Consider the following 20,896-nt stretch of genomic DNA (forward strand, 5'->3'; position numbering starts at 1 on the left):
ATAAACTCTTTGATTTACACTACTCGACAATGTAGTCAGACAAAAGCAAATCCCATATTGAGTTTGTCAACACAGGCAAATATTTGCAAGCCAAGATGTTTGCTTCCAAAGACAACCTCTTCAAAGATGTTTTAACTATTTTGGCAGAAACAAATGTAATCAACACATTTTTAGTCAGTGCTTCCAAGTTTCAAAAATGTGTGAAAATGCTCCACAAAATATTTTTAACAGCAAAGATGGCACAAATATTTTGAAAATTCTATCTGGCTATAACGGTCTCCCTAAAAGGAAGAGTTAAATAAAGGACAAAAGCAAAAAGTTGATAAAGTTCAAGTACTAATGCTTTAAATTTAGGAAATGCTCATTTATTTCTTAATCAAATAAGGGGGAAAATATAACTATTCTCCTTGTACAGCAAAGGCTTTAAATTTTTGCACGTCCTTCATTTAACTGAAAAGATCAAAGCATTGTAATACTGAAAAAGACCCAAATTCCATGCAACTATTTCATAACTAAATTTTCAGAAACTAGTTATGAAATCCAAAACAACTAACAATGGTAAACATTTTTAAAAATTAATAAATGCCTTCTCATTTTAAAAGATGAAATAGTTCAGAAAGGAATGAGTTAGTCAACTGTAAACCAAATTACCTTTGTTTTCAAAATTAGTAGACCAAAGCTATCATATAAAAGGAAAAGCATTTAGATTTTATCCTAGTGCTTGAATTCTAATAAAGAATTCTAGAGTCTAAGATTCATAAAAGACTTGGCCAAAGAAAATAATATCAAATAATTATATTTCAGCAAGTTTGAACATTAATATATTCTTCTAACATTTTGAGGTGGTTCTCAATTTTTTTAAGTTTTAAAATACGAAAGTTAATTAAAAATTAAACTCTTCATTATTTAGAGACTGATAATATAATTTGTACAATATCCACACTCCTTATTTCTCATCCTCTCTCCTCGGCTTCTTTCCTTGGTTACTGAACTATACGCTGGCAATTCACCAAAAGATGAAAAGGAACATAGGAAGAGTTTGGCTTTCATTAGTTAATATGTGGCTACGCAGTATGGTGGGAAGTTAAAGTTCTTCATGATTACCATCCCAGAGGCCTAACTTCCAGGTAACTAAGTTTACAGTCATGGTCCCTGTCATTTGTTCTACACAAACAATGGGATATACTCCACGCAGAAAAGAGCTATGTTTTATTACTCTCAAAGTGCCTCGTTTTGGTTCAACATATAATGGGGACATAATAAGTGCTTGACAGAGAAATAAAAGAAGAGAGAGATGGAGGAAAGGGTGAAAACAGTAAACAAACAAAAAGGTACGCAGTTACATACATGAATTCATAGATATTTAAAAGTGAAAGAGAGGTATACGGGAAAAGGTAGGTAACTTGTATCAGGTTAAGAGTTCAGCTTGGTAAAAATATGTAGGTCAAGCTCTTCCACTTACTGGTTGAGTGACCTAAGCAAGTTATTTACCTTCCCTAAGGCTCAGTTTCCTCCTCTGTAAAATGGAGCTAAAAATAGAACCATTCCATAGGCTTGCTCTGAAGATTAAATATCACAACAGTGGAGTGTCTGGCATATAGTAGGACTCAACAAATACCATTATTATTAATAACAGTTTCATGATTTAGTCCAATATTCTCCTCTTCTAGGAAATGAAACTGAGCTTAAAGAAATTTAAAAAGTCTAAGTTGTACAGCTCTCTGGGGCAAAGGCTGACTAGAACTCAGACCTCCTGCCTCCTGGGCCCAAAATCTGCACTGCTTATCAGAAAACCTACATTGAGGGGCACCTGGGTGGCTCAGTCAATTAATCATCCGACTTCAGCTCAAGTCATGATCTGGCAGTTCATGAGTTTGAGCCCCATATCGGACTCACTGCTGTCAGCCTGTCAGCACAGTGCCTGCTTCGGATCCTCTGTCCCCCTTTCTCTGGCCCTCCCCCACTAATACTCTCCCAAAAATAAGTAAATATTACAACAAAGGAAAAGAAAAGAAAAAAGCAAAACTACATTGAGAAGAGAACAAGATGCAAATGCTAAGCTAGGGTGATGCTGGTTCCCAAAATTTAGCATTTTTAAGAAACATGCTTTTTTTTAATATTTTTTAACATTTATTTACTTTTGAGAGATAGAAAAACAGAGCTTGAGCAGGAGAGGGGTAGAGCAAGAGAGGGAGACACAGAATCCGAAGCAGGATCCAGGCTCTGTGCCGTCAGCACAGGGTTCGACGCGGGGCTTGAACTCACAAGCCACGAGGTCATGACCTGAGCTGAAGTTGGACACTTAGCCGACTGAGCCACCCAGGCACCCGGAAACATGCTTTTAAGAAGCATGTGTCTAATGCTCCACTAAAAGATACTCTGATCAAGTTAACTCAGGGATAAGGTGCTTCCCATAAACATTCCAGATTATTCTACTGCAAGGACCCTGGAGTTACACTTGGAGAAGCACTGCTGTAGAAATAAGAAGCATAGGGACCTTCCTATCCATAGTCTTGGGCATTAGAATCATCTGTGGAGCTGTACCCTTATCTATTACATTAGAATCACAGGGGTGACATCCAGGCACCTGTTTGTTTTTTCAATTTTTTTTAACATTTTATTTATTTTTTTAAATTTTTTTTAACGTTTTTATTTATTTTTGAGACAGAGAGAGACAGAGCATGAATGGGGGAGGGGCAGAGAGAGAAGGAGACACAGAATCGGAAGCAGGCTCCAGGCTCTGAGCCATCAGCCCAGAGCCCGATGCGGGGCTCGAACTCACGGACTGTGAGATCGTGCCCTGAGCTGAAGTCGGATGCTTAACCGACTGAGCCACCCAGGTGCCCCAACATTTTATTTATTTTTGAGAGAGAGAGAGTGTGTGAGCAGGGGAGGGGCAGAGACAGAGGGAGACACAGAATCTGAAGCAGGCTCCAAACTGTCAGCACAGAGCCTGATGCAAGGCTTGAACCCACAAACCACAAGATCATGACCTGAGCTGAAGTTGGATGCTAAATGGACTAAGCCACCCAGGTGCCCCCAGGCCCTCAGGTGACACTTACATGTGGTCAGTTAGAGATTCAATGGCCTATAAACAGAGAAGACTGCCATCTTTGCTGAGATCAATGTAACAAGACTAGAAAGAGGTGGGATTTGTGAAACTAGAGAAATAAGAAAGCTTTGTGGGAAAAGCTCAAGGATAAAGGTAGGAGACCTTGTCACAAGGTACAGGAAGCATGTAAGTCTTAGACAAATAAATCCCTGAAGAAGGTGACTGCAATGAGCTCATTCCTCCCTGTTCCCAAACATGATCTGCCTTTTCCACCACTGTTTATAACACTCATCCTTCACAGATGAACATCAACTCCTATAAACATCAACCCCTGCTCTGACCTCACAGCAATATCCTTCAGCACTTTGACAATTAATCTAAGTAGGTTGCTGAGCAGCTCAACTCAGCTACTGCCATTTACTGTGCCGCCTTTAAGGACATTATTTAACCTTAATTTTGAATTCTTCATTCTATAAAAGAAGAACTGTCAATTTTGCCTATTCATACAGTTGTCAGGATAATCAAAAGCCACAATGTTTCTAAAATCCTTTTTCTAATTCCAAAGCAATACACAAATCTAAGATACTCCTTTTTTTTATTTTCAACTCCTGATCGGAGGCAAGATGTAACATGACTGAGATTTTATTTGGTAGGCACTCAAGCAGCGGCTGGCTGAGCCACCTCCACAGAACCCCTGCGCCTGGAGGAGCATTCTAGGTCAGCATAGGATGGCAAGGATTTAAAGGGGAGGTAGGCCGGTCACCTATACTAAGAATGAAAAATTTCATAGGACCAGGTAAGTTAAAGTCAGAGGCCTGCACTAAGTCAAAGTTTAATAAAAGTTCAGAGAACCGTACACTATTCTACTTGGAAGCTAACTTAAAAGTCATCAACCTCAATCCTGCAGACAAATGACCAAGAGAAAGAGTGGAATCAATAGGGAAGATATGAAAAAGATCCTGAAGGATTAAATAAAAGGAATGCTAGCTAACCAGTCATTTCTGAGCTGTAATGCTAATAAAGGGGTTGAGGGCTCTCATTTGCATTTGATTCTCCAACAAAAAAAGTAGAGTCTGGGCGCCTGGGTGGCTCAGTTGGTTGAGCGGCTGACTCCAGCTCAGGTCGTGATCTCACAGTTCGTGAGTTCAAGCCCCATGTCAGGCTCTGTGCTGACAGCTCAGAGCCTGGAGCATGCTTTGGATTCCGTGTCTCCCTCTCTCTCTGTTCCTTCCCTGCTCGCACTCTGTCTCTGTCTCTCTCAAAAATAAATAAAGATTAAAAAAGATTAAAAAAAAAAAAAAAAGTAGAGTCCAATGCAAGATAAATAGTTCTAACCAAGATAATTAAGCAAACAGAATCAAACACCTCAAAAGGTGACAGGAAGAATGTCCTAAGAGAAGTTACCTAAGCTGTCGGTTCTGACACTGTAAGCCTCAGAATGAAGAGTCTTTTTCTGGACTGCAGGAAAATAAGACAACAAACTCCTCAGACAATGACTATCCCATTCAGTTTTGACCCCAAAAGATGTAACGCTTTGGTAAGTACTTCCACATCACAATTATTTAACAAATCTAACTGGCAGGTTTGCACCTTCTTTTCACATATATTTACCATTGACGTTTCAAAAATCTTCAAAAATATTCCAATTAGAAAGGTAAAATCCTTGGCATGAGGATAATACAAGGGGGGAAAAAGAAGGTCTGTGTAGCACTTAGGAAACAGACTTTGATTTTAAGAATTTCCAATATTGAAAAAATGTTAAGGCTTACAAGAAGCCAAATTATACAAAAAAACACCTGGAAAACATGAAGCAAAGCAAGAGGTTGCATTAGTAAACACGGAACAGCTAAGTCGTTTCTTTTTGCGCTGACATGGACTATATGCTTTCTTTTCTAAATGTAACCACTGAAAACTGTAAATATTAAGGGATGACATAATATTGGCAAGGTGTGGTGATGTATATAAACAAAAACATCTTCAGCGAATTCAGCAGCTAAGGCCCAAAATGATCATGCACACTGACCCTCATAAAACTTGATTCTATCACTGTGCAAATGATCTCTGCTGACCTTGCCAAGACTGTTTATCATCACATACCCCATTTATGTCCGGAGTTTGTGTAAAAAGACAAAGTTAGAAGTAGCTTAAAGAAAAAGCCATCAAATTCCAACTAGTAACATGTAGAGGCTGTTTGGGTAACACATGTCTCAAGCAAGTAAATAAATTTTACTTACATTTAAATGTAAGTAAATATACATTTTGCGCTTATGTTTACGTTTTAAAGACAAGTGAAAACCCCAGAGAAATAACTCATCTGAAGCTAAGTATCAGTGTTAGGAATAAAGATCTCAACTTCCTGCCAGATGGTGTCATACTGAAATTCCTATGACATGCTGCCCAAATGATTTCTGATTTTAGATGGGGGCTGAGGAACAACTCATGTAACAAAGAGACAAAAGATTTGGGTGATTTCCTCCGTGCTACCCATCCCAACACACACACACACACACACACACACACACACACACACACACACAAACTTAAAGCAAGTATATGAGTGTTCCTATGCATGAAAACCAATAGAGAACTAGAACTGACTTTTCCAAACTTCTCAATTAGCAAGCCAGCACTGACCGGTAACTGTATTGTATTCTGTCTACATTTGTCATGAGGCTATTGTCTTCTCATGACTATTTTCTGATTCAATTGTGCCTACAAGTTTCCAAAAGCTATTCCACAGGAAAAGTCAAGAGATGTGAACTAGAGAACTTCAGAAGATGTGCATTCTCTTTCAATGAAGCTTTTTAAAGTCTTCCGACGACAACAAAAATGTATAGGGGTTTAAAGTGTGATCAAAGAATGTGGAAATCACAGAAAATAAAAATCACAATAACCAAACCTAAGATTACAGGCAATAAAATGCACCAAGAACTCTCCAACTTCCACACAAGCTAATACAAAAATAATTTAGAACAAATTACAGAACCTCCCTCGGATTATAAGCACCAGGAGTACTTATTTACACCTGCAACTCAGACTCTGCGTTTCACTTACCTCATTTCCATCTGTGCCCTTGGAAGCAGAGAACCCAATAGTACAGAGGGAATGACATCTCTTTTTTTCAAAGTGAAAATTGTTTATTTCACGAGGGCAGAATCTCTCAGTGTTATGCTTTTCTTGAACACTGCTATAATTTTTTGATGGGTCTTCAGAAAGCCCACTTTTTTCAGAAGATCTCTCTGTACCATAGTGAATGGAACTTAAGCTGGCTGCCTTTCGTAAAGAGAAAACATCAGTTTTCCTTTGGAATGTTATTTCTCTCCTGTTGACAGCATCTAAATGTTCCTTCCTCTTTGCACAATATGGAGTGCTGTTCTTTTCTGGAATCCTTTCGTCCAGATCACTAACTTTTACTTCTGTTTCACTGTCATCAGCAGGAGAGGTGTCCACATGGTAAGACCGAATGCTCACAGTACTCGGCACAAGTTTCTGTTTCTTAGCATCAACTACAACTTCTGTCCCCTCTTGCCGAATACCACTTTCCGGTGTGAGGTTTGGGGCGGCAGATCCCTCCCGCGCCAGTCCCCTGAGTGAAAAAGCAGGCTGTTCTCTTGAGAGCTGAACGCTGCTCTCCCTCTTGTCTTCATTGTCCTGGCTTGGCTCTACTGAGTCTGTGTCACCTACAGTTGTCTTGACCGGTTTTCTCCTGAAATATTTTCTTCTGGGAGAGTATTTTTCAGGGCTCAAAGGAGTTTTGGCAGGATCTAAATACTGTTCTTCTTTCTCAGCTCTTACACATCTGCAGACATTCCCCATTTGATTTGCAGGAAATCACAGTTCCACAGATTCACTCATTTCAAAATCCAGGGCTTACCTAGATCTTCCGCATTAAGTCTGAAAGTCCCACTCTGACCTCTAATTCCTCAGACTTTGTGACCATCCTCTTCAGCATGAAGCCATTTTGCTTATGAGAAAAACACACGCAAGAAATGCCATGGCATCTTGCCCAGCTGGGTCCCTGTGTCTCATTAGACACCGTGGCTTATTTCTGGCCACCAATCCTTTTAGACAAACATTAGTGTTCACGGTAAAATTACAACGCTGCTGAGCTTTCAAGGCAAACCTCAGCTTTATCACACGAGAAGACTCTGACCCTCACTCTAACTTTCGATTTTCAGAAATGCAGTTACGCTACCAAAGTTTGCATTAACCTTTGAAACTACTGGTGGTTCAACAAATCTGAGAGCAAGCAAAAAGCAAATACAGGAGTAATTTAACAAAATGTCTTTCAAATTTAGTTTCAGAGAGTCTCTACCATATAATTTTTTTCTTAAGAAAAAACAACTAATTTTGGTACTTGCCAAAAAAAAAAAAGGCTCAAAAATCTATGTAAATTATACTCAGACTTTTTAAAAACATCAGCCATTTAAAAAAACCCAACAGGATGATTCAATAGCTGAAGGAGAGATAATAAATGCTAAATTCCTAAAAATATCAATTAAAATCATTTCTAAAATCTTATAAAATAGTTTCTAATATTTTTCACATTTTCATATGACACCAATTTCCAAGCCATTTTCCTTATGTGATCATTAGTATTTTCACATAAGCAAATTGATAAATTTTATGATTTAAAGCATAAAATGCTTAGCCAAAAGAAACACATGAATGTGTTTCTTTTACATGAAGGAAGGCAGTTAAACTTCATATATAACTTTTGTAATTGTACCCTAGTTAAATATTATGCAATTTTACTAGGGTCTTGCTGTAAAAATAGTAAATCAGTATGGAGCCTGATTATCTAAGGTGTGCATATTTCTAAAACTGAGTCACAGATGTGGTAAAAAGAAAATTAGTATGGCATGACTGGACTTACACGTAAGCAGATTATCATTTGACTCATTAGAAAAAAAAAATAATTGCCATTCTCTAGGTAGACTGATCAGAAGATGGAACTCATTATACTTTTCTAAATAAGAATATCCAATTAAATAGTCAAGCTAGCAATGTTGCTGATACTTGTCAATAGGCCTGTGTGATGAGGCTTTCCTTAATGATTCAAAGAGATAATGAAACAATCTCCAATGGCAAAACTGAGTATCCTAGGAGAAAAACCGGCAAAAATAAAGGCTCAGATGTGGGTTTATTTTTAATTTGATTTTCAATGTCTTCATTGGCAATGGAACATTATTCACGAGAATTTAAAAGTATAATGGCTAGAGTCTGTACTGGCAAGATAAAGGCACAACTAACCAGTGATGTGCATCCCATCCGCCATTCCTTCTAGCCCTGCCAGTCTGAGCAACTGCCCCCTCTCCCAGAAATGGCCCAACTTTAGTCTCTGCCTGGAAGCTAGCATTCGTCCTGCAAAGTCTAGCTCTAATATCAGTAAAAATTTCCCTTACTCTCTAACACCTTGCTGATCCTACCACAACACTCCCTCCTCTGCATCCTCATTTTTATTTATATTGCATTGGACTCATCACCAATAGATTTATGAACATTGTCCCAACAGATAGAACAACATACTTCATTATCTTAGTATCTCTGAATCTAGCATATGGTAACTATTGATAGAGGATTACTGTGTTGATAATGCTTATCTTCAGACAGCCTGACTGGAAAAGAGATTCAACTTGTGATACTGGTAATAAATATATTTTTAATAACTAATTGATCTTTTAAAGTTACTTCCCTTATTTATGCAAAGTATAGAGACAAAACAAACAAACAAAAACAACCAAAACTCACTTGGAGTGAGGATGATCACCACTGCTGTAAATAGCCTTTTATCTTGGCATAATCAGAGAATCATTCTAATCTTAAATTATCAAAGTACTATGAAAAGTTCTTTCATTCAAATAAGAAGAAATATTTTTATTTTACCAAAACATTGTTGCATTCCACTTTAAACAGATCTGGGTCTAATTTTTAAATATTGGTGATAATTTAATTTAATATGCTGTAGTTCAGGTCCTAAAATACACTGGAACTCATAATACATGCCACAGGACCATTAGGATTATATTAGAAGTACTTCTGTGGCTGGTCTTCCTTTTTCTCCCAATGACAAAACGCAGAGTTTCTTAATACAGAATTCTTTTTTAAAAAGTTTATTTATTTTTGAGAGAGAGACAGAGAGTGAGCATGTGGGAGCACAAGCAAGGGAGGGGCAGAGAGACGGGGAGAGAGGGAATCCCAAGCAGGCTCTGTGCTGTCAGCGCAGAGTCCAATGCAGGGCTCGAACCCACAAACCATGAGATCATGACCTGAGCCGAAATCGAGTTGGACGCTTAACCAACTGAGCCACCCAGGCTCCCCAGTATATAATTCTTTTTTGAATGACATTTTGCTTTATATCTCTTCAAACTTAAGGTTCTATATAGACTGATTCTAATTCCCAAACATTTTCTCACATTTTGGTCTGACATTTTCTGGTTTCTGCTCCCAGTTGCTTGGGAATGTTTTCTCCAAGGTCTCCAAAGTCTTCCTTCTAGACAAAACTATGGCTTAGTCTTCATTTTCTTATTTCATACTGCTCATCATTCCTTTATAATTGAAACTCTCTTCCCCTGGCTTCAGCAATACTAGATTTTCTTGTTGCTTTCATCTATCTCTCCAAATGTTCCTTTTCTGTTTCCCCAGATGGAACTTCTTCCTCCTGCATCCCAAATCATGGGCCTTCCCTAAACTTCTGTCCTTAGCTCTTCACATATTCAAGAGGATTCTCTCAAATCCTCTGGAGATCCCTCTCTCCAACACTTTTATACTGATAACTCCAAGTGTGTCACCTGTAGCTGACTTCCCAAACTGCTCAGTGCACAGATGCACAGGACGCCCGCCACACCATCACACCCACCCTGGAGGTCATTCATTCTCCCCTGACCATCACTCTGTTTCTCTCAGTCATCTACTGGTTTCTTGTTTGTTTTATCTGTCAGGCGCAACGGTTCAGAGTCAGCCTTAATCCCTCTCCTTCGTTCTCTGTGCTCTGTTGCTAAGCCCATTCCTTTCTTCTTTCAAAATGCCATCCCTTGGATTCAATTTTCATCCCCATCTGAGTCCTGACCTTTATCACTCTACTCTGAGATCACCACCTCGGCTTCTTAGCTTTTGTCTCCCTAACTGCAGACTCTACTCATTTCAATTTATTTCATGTAGAATTGATAGATTTAGTTTCCTAAAACATTATTTTTCAGGTTCAGAAGGGTTAAGTGATGCACCCAATGTAATCAACTGCCATAAGTAAGAGTTAATGGTGACACTTAGCCTCCCACCACAGTCTGGGTGGCTTCCTACTGCCTCACAGCGCTCTTACTCTGACATTCAAACTCCAGCCACAGCCTGTTTCCCAACTGTGTCGGTAATGATGGGATTGGCTCCCTGCTCCAACAGGCATTTTGTCTTCCCATGTGGGGTTCCTGCAGTCTCTACCCTACTAAAAGTTGTGGGACCTGATCAACTGAGGACTAATTAAAGGATCCCCAGGGGCACCTGGGTGGCTCAGTCAGTTAAGTGTCCGACTTCAGCTCAGGTCAAGATCTCACGGTTTGTGAGTTCGAGCCCCGCGTTGGGCTCTGTGCTGACAGCTCAGAGCCTAGAGCCTGCTTCAGATTCTGTGTCTCCCTCTCTCTCTGCTCTTCCCTTGCTTGTACTCTCTCTCCCTCAAAAATAAACATTTAAAAGAATTTAAAAAATAATAATAATTAAAGGATCACTGAGAATGCTGAGGAACTACACATGAAATGTGCTTTTCAGCCAGTTCTACTTAGCCTTTACCCAATTCTAGAAACAAGGTCTTGGCTCTGTGCCCAAATCCTTGCTGTGGTTTAGTGCTCAGTCCCCTAATCCCCTAAGGCAGGAGTGCTCTAATAATTGGGACCCTCAGATCTTTAGGGTCTTGCCTCCAGTTCCTGCTACTGGATCACCCTGACAGCAATACCCCCACACTGTGGGAACATTCACCTGTATTAGCTACCCTGTAGTCGGGCTGGTGACACCCAGTCACCTGGGTCTTCTCCAATTTCCTACCGCTGTAATTTTGTTCACCTGCCTGTTCAGGTGCTGGGACTACCTAGACTCTAATTCCTATAGTTCTCCATACCTGTCACATTTATCCTGCTCCCAAATGAGCCCCAGGTACACTATTTCCCACCATTCCCTTACAAATATTAAATCCCAATAAAACTTGCACAAATTAAGAAATAAGTATTATTCCTCCTGTGATTTGGTTCCAAACCCCAGCTCCTTCCTGAAGCTGGCAAGCTACCTCTTCCTCCTTTAAGGTCCAACTGAACAGCAGTCATTCAGTATGACTTGCCACATGCCTACTATGGGTCAGGCTCTGGGCTGCACAGAGAATATGCATCAGCAGGAAAATGGTTCATAAACTAAAGCAAGTTCCAGAGTTAGGATTCACCTTAAATCAAATAAAGATGTTTTTTTTTTTTTTTAGGAAAAAAAAAACTAAAAAATCAAAATAAGCCCTCAACGAGCACAGATTTTTTATATAAATCATAGTTAACAAATCTGCATTGACTCTCCTCAAATCCAATTTGAGAAAGTACAGGTCTACACAAAATACAGATTCTTCTAATTCAGGAGATACCGTTATGAGAATTATACTGCCATCTAGTGTCTATCAACAGGAAAAAGGAGTTTGCATAGCTGAGAAACCATAATACCTAGTGTCTATCAACAGGAAAAAGGAGTTTGCATAGCTGAGAAACCATAATACCAATAAAAACCATTCTAAGGATTGAATCATAAAATTTTTATGTATCTAAATCAAGTAATACTATCCAATAAATAAATGAAATGAGTCTGCATTCCATAAAAAGAATGTGTGTCTTCCAACACTGAGACTGAAACCGCTTAAAAGCAGAAGTTAAAATCAAAATGGCTGCATTAATGCTTCAGGGAGGTTCAATTTTAAACTAAGTAACCTTTTTCCTCTCTTCCGTAAACCTCCCCTCCCTTCCTCCCTTCTTAGCCTTTTGCTTCAGGAACCCAGAGCCACCTAGAAATCACGATGAACTTGGCTAGTAGTAGGTACACAATTCCTGTGGAAACCAGCTGGATCCTGTATTTCCCTATAAAATCCTGGAGCCCCTTCCTGCAGGTGGGCTTGTATTTTGAGGGCCTGAGCCTGCTGCAGTCTTCTTTGCCCAGCAAAGTAACAAAGCTATTGTTCCTCTTAAAGCTATTGTTCCTCTTTATATCCAAACTCTTGTCTTCACCATACATATTTGGGCTCCAGAGCATAGAGGCCAGTTTTCCACAACAGGATTACAAGCATCTTAGAATATTTAAGCTCATCAATACCAGGAGACAGGGTGCAAGGTTCACAGGCAGTATGTTACTTGAAAGGAAAAATTCAAATGTACTTTTTAAGAAGCCTGAAATTTATTTTCTTCCATAGGATGTAAGTGCATAATTTATTCTTCATATGAACCATTTGAAAATCAGCAATGAGAGGCTAAAAGAAATGATAACTAAGAAAAATTAAGCTTACCTGAAAGTGCAAAATTATTGTCCATATTAATCCCAAAGTCAACTTGGGATTTCCATCTGTTATGTCATCATTTCTAATATTCACTAATTTCACCTGTGTTATATGGAAAGAAGAAATAAAGAAAACTTTTTCAAACCAGCACATAAGTTATATTTACCTACATAAAATCAATTCTAAATTACACAAAGAAAAAAATTGAGTGATCTAAATACCAGTAAATCCTCAAAATATTGTCTTACTCCCTTATCTCTACTCATTTTAGATTGCAAATTATAGAGTCACCACAAAGGAAAAAAAAGGGCATTACTCTGGTTTTTCTTCTAGAACAAGTATTATAAGTAATCACTTTCCAATTGAAAAATACTACTGAAGTTGGGAATTCTTAAATACTTGAGATTTTAAAATTAGACACAATTTTATCACTTGAAAATAAGCTTTATTTTGCTCTAACCATTAAGATACTGTTCTGAACCATAAAATAGTTTAACAACTTTCTCATACTTCTGTCACAAAGTGGGAAAAAAATTAAAAAAAAAACTAGCATCTTTTTTCCATTTATCTACCATAAATTGTTACCAAGATAAATAAATATATAAGTCACTGGATATTTGGAAGGCTGCTCAAATATGAAAAATAAAAATAAAAATAAAAACAAACAATAATAATACTTAGACTTAAAGCTTATTAACTATCAAATTATGCATTTTCAGGTAAACAAATATAGTAATGATACCTATCATTTATACCCTGGATAAAAATAATTAAATATCATGAATCAAACACAATAATAACTAACATCTCACTTCCTGGACAAAACACTGACAAAAACACTTCAGACAAGGAAACATAATCAACCATCAGTCCTTCTGAAAACTTCCACTAGAATCAAGAATAATAAGGTAAATAGGAGTGCCTGGGCAGCTCAGCTGGTTAAGCATCTGCCTCTTGATCTCAACTCAGGTCATGATCTCACAGTTTGAATTCAAGTCTCTCATCCTGCTCTGCGCTGATGGTGCGGAGCCCGCTTGGGATTCTGTCTCTCCTCTATGGCCCCCACCCCCACTTGTACTCTCTCGCTCTTTCCAAATAAATAAACTTCAAAAATATTTTTTAAAAAAGAATAATAAGGTAAATAAAAGTAACATTTAACATATTTAAGCACGCAGTGTTTACCTGAGTTTAAATAAATCACTATAATGTTAATAAACTAAATAAACGAATAAAAAAATGGTGTTTACCTCTCCCCATTTTCCTCCCTTTTTTCCTTATTCCATTAACAAGCTAAATTGCTGCCACCTCTGATTTCTCATTGTTCGCAGTAATTTTCCATTCCCCTGATTTTCTTTCTTTCCTTTTCTCTACTATTTGAAAAATTACCAATATTTTGGCTTATACCACTATAATACCACAATGCCACCAAATCAAGATCATATCCAATATGGTTTTCATTCTTCAACCATGACTTCTTCTAAATCCTCAAGTTAGTTGGAGGTTGTTGTTTTATTTTTAACTCCTTTTAATTACCCAATATTATCTATTTATAAAAACAAAATATTGTCTTACCACTAAGTATTAAAAATGCTTACACTAAGTTTTTTGAAAGTAGTCCAACTATTTTTTATAAAAATAATTTTATATACTAAGTATAAATAATAAAGTATTGCCCCACTACTAAGAACTTTTCATAGGCATTCTTAACATTCTCTTGCTACTAAAAGGTCATTAACTTCCTAGGCAAAGCATTCCAATTCTAACAGAAGGAAAATCAGTAGCTCTTATTCAGATGGAAATGCAGCCACTTATAATTCCTGTGGGCTTACACCTACTATTAACTTCCTTTTCTTTGGAGCAAATGTTTGAACATATTTTTAAATATTTGTCTCTCAAAAGCACAAATTTAAACATTATAATTGACAAATTTAACCGTTTCATCCCCTGACATGTTCCTATCTAGATGTACTCCATCACATATGTTTATATGATTATAGTCTTTGAAAAACATCATACCTGGCGTCTTTTCAAATAGTCAAGTGCAATTTGTACATTCTGTAGTCTGTGAAAACGCATCCGACCTTTTTCTCTTGGCTAAGAATAGAAAAATGCAGGGTATAAAAAATACTATAGTTTCTGATACCACTGACCATGCTAAATACACTTATGATGTATACTCTCTAAATATACTTTATGCTCATCTTAACATATCAAAACAGGATTTAATATTTGGGTAAACCCATTAGATTTTTTAAATTAAAATTAAATTAAATTACATTAAATACTTTTAATTGTTTTGTATTATTTGAAATTGAATTTAAACAAATAGGGATTTCTCCAAATGTTTTATTTAAACATATGCTTTATTCCATTTTGCCTTATTTAAACAAAAGGAAAAGAAAAAATACCACAGAACATACAGACTTTTTATAGTCATTATACTACAAATCTAGCCTACAGTTTATTAGCTGTGGATGCACAGAAAGAATTAAATACCATTCCCCACTTTGCCTTCTTAATAAAGTCTATTGTCAAGCGGGTTTTTATAATTATATATGTATGGCATGTTAATGAAAATGAGGTAAAGTAGCATGCAGTTAGTATAAAAATCACCAAGAAGGAGAAAGATGGAGTCTTACTTAGCCATGATAGAGGAAGAGAAAAAAGCAATTAAAGCCATATATTTCCTCTTTATTTTATTTTAGCTTTTTCACAAAATCAGTTGGACTCTAATAGTTTTACTGCTTAGGGATGGACATGACTGTTTATGATCTCAGGAAAACTGGCAATCCATAATTCTTTTCCTTGGTGCCGTTTTCCTTGAGAAATGTAACAAGTTAGCAGACGGAAAACATAAGGAGATAGAGCTGAGAAGATGCTTAACAAAAATACAAAGAATGGAGTTGAAATTTTTCACATAAAATCTTCCCAAAGGAAGAAAAGAAAAAAAAACACTGACAGCTTAGCTTCTCAAATATGAATATTGAGAGCCAAGGTACCATAATGAAAAGACAGCAGAGTACAGAACGGAAAAATAGGTTCTATATAAACAGGTAGAAATAATGTTGGTAAATTCACCCAATGGATCCAAAAAAAAAGCACAATTTCCAAATCAGGGGCACTTGGGATGTAGATGACAAAAGAAGCATTATCTGTCTTGCAAAGGTGGGCTGAAGTCAACTAAGTGTCATGAAGATGAAACAGTTCTATAGGTTCTACCAGGAATCCAGATTTTAAAACTTTCCCCCCTTCTAAATAAAAATAAGACATAGAAAATGCATAAATAATGTCCATCAAATACCTATTGCCAGTATGATTTAAAGCATAAACTTAAATAGGAAATAAATTTCCATAAGTCCCTTCAAATAAAGCAATAGTTGCCACATTTGAAATATAAATTCCAGAAGTGGAACAAATTTGCATAAAAATTAGCAGGCTAGTTGTCAAGATTTCCACATTTATATAAAATGCATGTGAAATTCTTTAGCTAAAATGGCATCATATAATTCAATCACATATGTTCAATTACCATGCACTGCACAGTAATGTCTAAATAAATTTAAAGAGAAAATATTTCCTTTGTCCAATTTTTTTGGTACACACACATCTACCTCACTATGGGTTTTGGTCCTTTCTATAATTTTCTAAAAAGGAGCCCGAACCCATGGGTTACTTCTCTTATCACGTTAGCGCTCACCGCACTGTAATGGCTAGGTTAGTCGAGTTATGGGGGCCGACACCTACCCCCTTATCCTCATCCTCCACATCCTCATGCTGTTCATATTCGCATGCTTCTGTTGCACTCACCAATCGTAAGGTCTTCAAAAAATCTCGCTCCCTTGGCTAATGAATATAACAGACAGAAGATAGGACAGCAAAGACACAAGACGGACCAGAAATGAAAAGAAGAGCATGAACAGAACATAATGAAGGAGAACAAGTAACCAAGAAGGGGAAGTAATGTTCACAAAAAAGGAAATGACACCTGTGGAATGGGTTAGACCATTTTCCAGAAAGCAATGTTTATTTCCTTGCTATTTGTGAGTCTTTTAATATGTGGTTATATTATGCATCCAACCTCTGCTAAGCAAAAAAACCCAAAGGTGAAAAAAGAAGCAAGAACAAAAATAGTAGTTTTATTATAGAACTGATTACATAAGCAAAGTAGTCAAAGGGCTTCAATCTCCCAAATTCACATCACTTGAAGTCTGAAAATGATTAGGAATCTAACCAGAACTCTTTTTTTCAGGCAGAATTCACAGCTCTAAAGGCGAATGTTGCAAAAATCTGAACAGTCTCTACCAACAACACACTGGTCCTTACGTAGACAGCATTACGTGTTCTTCAAACTAAATTAGGAAAGTTAAAACTTACCAAGGTATCTCCCGAAAGAACCTCTAAAAGAGAGATTAAATTGTGTCCATCCCTTAAGTCTTCATAGAGATCATTCACATGTTTTCGAACCTACACAAAGAAAAGCAATTTAACTTTTGGGTCTAGAATGTAGATCATCTTTAACACTAAAACAGGAACAAGGACAAGTAGGAAACATTCCTCATACAGTGTTCATTCTTGCAGCAATATTTTCACTTTGATTTTCTCATTACTTAAAAACTAAATTTGAATTTAAAAAAAACTAAAAAAAGTAAATTTCATATCAGTAATTCCTAAAGACAAACAAAATTGTTATCTTTTTAACAGTAACTAGAGTTACTATAAATAAGCTTGGACAACTACATAGGGTTACAATTTTTTAAATACAGGCAATGGCAATAACCTTATTCATGATTCCTGATATAACAGCCAGAGCCACCTTAGCAAGACAAGCAAGTTTTCACCCCTCCCCCTAACCTGAGCTGGTCTTTCTTCCTATTCTTTGTGCCACTAGATCCAGGAGGCCAGATATACACATTCCACACTTTAAAATTCCAGAAATATAACCTAGAAGGGCCCATGAGACTATATTCTTACTATTTTTGAAATTTCCTTAGTCTCTATATTTATTTCAAAAAAAAAATGTTAATTCACATATGTCAAGTTAGAAGACCTCTGCCCAAACCATCCTGTGCACAACATAAATCTTCTTGTGACAGGGGGTTTTTATAACCACATTAACACTAGCACAAAGTTAACACCTAATCTATAATAGCTTCTTCCTCCATTCCACAGGCCTGATTTAAGCTTGTGACTTTAGAGCACAAAACACCAAAGATTTCCAAAAGCTTTGTTCAGTCTGCCAAGTAGGGATATCTCCTGTAAATACTTGGCCTGCTCTAAGGTTTGTGCTAGAGAGACAAATGTCAAAGCAGGCTATTAAGATGGCTGTTCCACAGCGGGTTGGCATGTTTCCATTTTCTCACCTTTTAGTGATTCCAGGCTGCGTTACTTTGTGTTGATCTCATTAAAAGAGTCAAGGAAGGGGCCCAGAGGCAGAGACCAGAATCCCACCTACATCACACATAGGGCACAAGCCCTATATGCTTGCCAGTTGGTGTGGTAAACTCTCAAAGGTTTTGTACATATAAGTCAAACTTCTCTGCATTTCCAAAATGTCAAGTGAATATACAGCACAAAATAATAACAAGATCTAAACTATGATCAAAACTATCTGAATACATAACAAGCAAGGGCTAAAGTAAACTGGAAACAAACTTTTGATGGTTAAGTTTTTCATCCTAAAAAACTTCAAATACTATTACATTTTATTTTCTTAGTTGACTACATACATATTTTGTAGTTTATCTGTGTCAGAAAATACTTTTTATTAATGAAGAAAAATTCCCTTGTTTCATATTAAACTTACTAATTCCTATGGGTTTTTGCCTAAATCACAGAACTTTTCAATATTTGATTACCTATCTAGGTAGGGATCATTAGCCACAAATAATGTAAGTATTAAACTTAGGCTCAACAGCTCTAAATAACTGCTAATATCAATAGTACCTATGAAATGTCCAGTAACACTGAAAGTGAGTCAAATTACTTTAAAACAAGTGTCCCCATCTTCACAGACTGACATTTTATTTTGATTTCCTAATTCCTGAGAAATATCAGCTGAATCTTTGGTGTCACAAGATAACGATGCAACAGTAAAATATAGTTTAAAAAATGTTTTAGTTTCCTAAAAAAAAAGATCATAACATATTTTAGGCAGTTCTAATTTAGAAAATCTGTAAATATCCAAAAAAAGTTATAAAGTGATTATCCCTTCCATTTGGGATACCATTAAATGACAATCCCCTCAAGTTCTCAATTATATTTCAGAGATGAATCAATTTTCAAGAATATTTTCAGGAACACATCTACCACACGCATGACACATATGCATGCAAATAAGCAACCTAGAGAAATGAGTACTAATACTTTTCTTTTTTTTTTATTTTTTTAAGTTTATTTAATTCTTTTGAGAGAAAGAGAATCCCAAGCAGACTCCACACTGGCAGCAGTGCCTGACGCACGAAACATGACATCATGACCTGAGCCAAAACCAAGAGTCGAAAGCTCAACTGACAGTCACCCAGCACCCCTAATGCTTACTTTTCTACTCACTCATTGGAGCACTGTAAGAATTCCTTTAGTCCCATTCCAAACTATGAATTTAATTTACAAGACTAAGGACCTACTTAAAAACAAGGCAGAAGAGTTATGATTATCAATTTCTGCACATCAATGCATCTAGATCTAAGTACTTCCCTGTACATCTCCAGTGTAACGAGAAGGCAGCCTAACTCTAAAAGAGCCTGAACCTAAAAGAGATCACATTTATATAAATAATACTATGTAGTTCCTGATCCTGGCTTAATCTCTCAAAATAAATGACTTTATTGTACAGGTCTGACATTCTCAGCGCACGATCAGGATGTGGCCTGCCATGACAGGAACTAACACATAGTGCTGAGAATTCCATGCTCTCTGGTCCACTGGACCCTCCCACGCACTGCCAAAGCCACATTTCAATCCACATCCACTTCCTTTGTCATTCTCACTCTCAGACAGTTAAAGATGAAGTGTGATTCTGAACACTTATTTCATAGGAAGGCAATTTCACAACTTGCTTTTTGCCAAATCAAACTAAACCTTCCTTCTGACATCAGGGACAATTTCCAAAATCAGGTGCCATTTTTCATCATCATGTATATGCCAACAGTAAAGAAAAATTAAATTAGATATGTGTAGAGAAGGATAACAATAATATGATGCCATGCAAAACCAAGTTAGGAAAAAAGAAAACATGTAATAAGGGAAAAAAGAATGAGGAAACCTGCATTTTAGTCTTGCTTCTGCCACGGGTCTCATGAACTAGCACCAGCTGCCTATCCTCTCTAGGCCTCAATTTTCTCATCTTCAAAATAAAACTTTGCACACAGGCCTCTAGTCTAAACCAGAGAACAAAAATTCTATGATCTGAAAATGGTAAAATGGAAAGCTGACCTTAAGTCTTATGGCTTAATTTCTTAAGAATTTTAGGAGAGAATATAGAAATAGACTAATTTAATTTCTGTAATACTTGAAAAAATCCTGAGGCTATACTGCTTATTTTTCCTGCCTCAAGTGATTATTCTGAAGGTTCACATAAATACTACATATAAAAAATGCTACACAACTGCAGGAGATACCATTATCATCATCTTTATCATGCTATGTCAAGCAAATGTTACCATTATTAACAATAATAAATACAGGGACAGTTGGCTGGCTCATTCAGAAGAGCATAGGACTCGATCTCAGGGTTGTATGTTCAAGTCCTACCTTGGGTGTACGGATTACTTAAAAATAAAATCTTAAGAAAAAAAAGGGGTTATAATAATAATAGTAATAATAATAACAGTAATAATAATAAATACAAATACATACACAATGAACTATTCCTAGGCACCTGAGGTTGTCTGTGTTCAAGTGCTTGTATTTGCTCATTTTCCTGACCACCAAAGAATGGGATGAAAGAGAATGTTATTGTCATTTAATAGTTGAAAATGTCAACTATTAAAAGTCAGCAAATCTGCATTGTGGGGAATGAGTGGTTGTGGATGAAATGAGTGGAAATAATTGGGATTCTCTAGAAATAGCTGATCTAGTGACCAATTTATGAAGAAAAAAAGGAATTAAATAGTTAAACTGACACAGAAAAGCTTTTTATTTTGTCCTAAGCCTGAGTCATAGATATTTGGCCTGGTAACTTTCCTTCACAGATGACTATACTAACTGCCAGCAGTCTTAACCTTCTGCTTCAATTTTTAATAAAACGTTCTTTCTTCTCATTTTGGAAACTTTCCCCCGTGGGGCAAAAAAACTGTCTGAATAAATCGTGCTACGGGAAGTGATGAGCAAAGTGAAAGCAG

The 20,896-nt window shown here is 36.8% G+C and overlaps 1 protein-coding gene across 4 annotated transcripts in view; it reads right to left on the reverse strand.

The window, feature by feature from the left end:
* DST (dystonin) overlaps nucleotides 1-20,896 on the reverse strand; it is a 490,237-nt gene that overhangs the window by 210,085 nt on the left and 259,256 nt on the right. For all 4 annotated transcript variants that reach the window (XM_042939088.1, XM_042939087.1, XM_042939090.1 and 1 more), the window contains 3 exons: nucleotides 16,932-17,021; nucleotides 14,574-14,651; nucleotides 12,567-12,659 (listed from right to left, as the gene is read on the reverse strand). In XM_042939088.1, the coding sequence (XP_042795022.1) occupies nucleotides 12,567-12,659; nucleotides 14,574-14,651; nucleotides 16,932-17,021 (261 nt within the window). The remainder of the gene's footprint in view (nucleotides 1-12,566; nucleotides 12,660-14,573; nucleotides 14,652-16,931; nucleotides 17,022-20,896) is intronic.

The sequence above is a fragment of the Panthera leo genome, chromosome B2 (assembly GCF_018350215.1).
Source record: "Panthera leo isolate Ple1 chromosome B2, P.leo_Ple1_pat1.1, whole genome shotgun sequence".
NCBI classification, from domain to species: Eukaryota; Metazoa; Chordata; class Mammalia; order Carnivora; family Felidae; genus Panthera; species Panthera leo.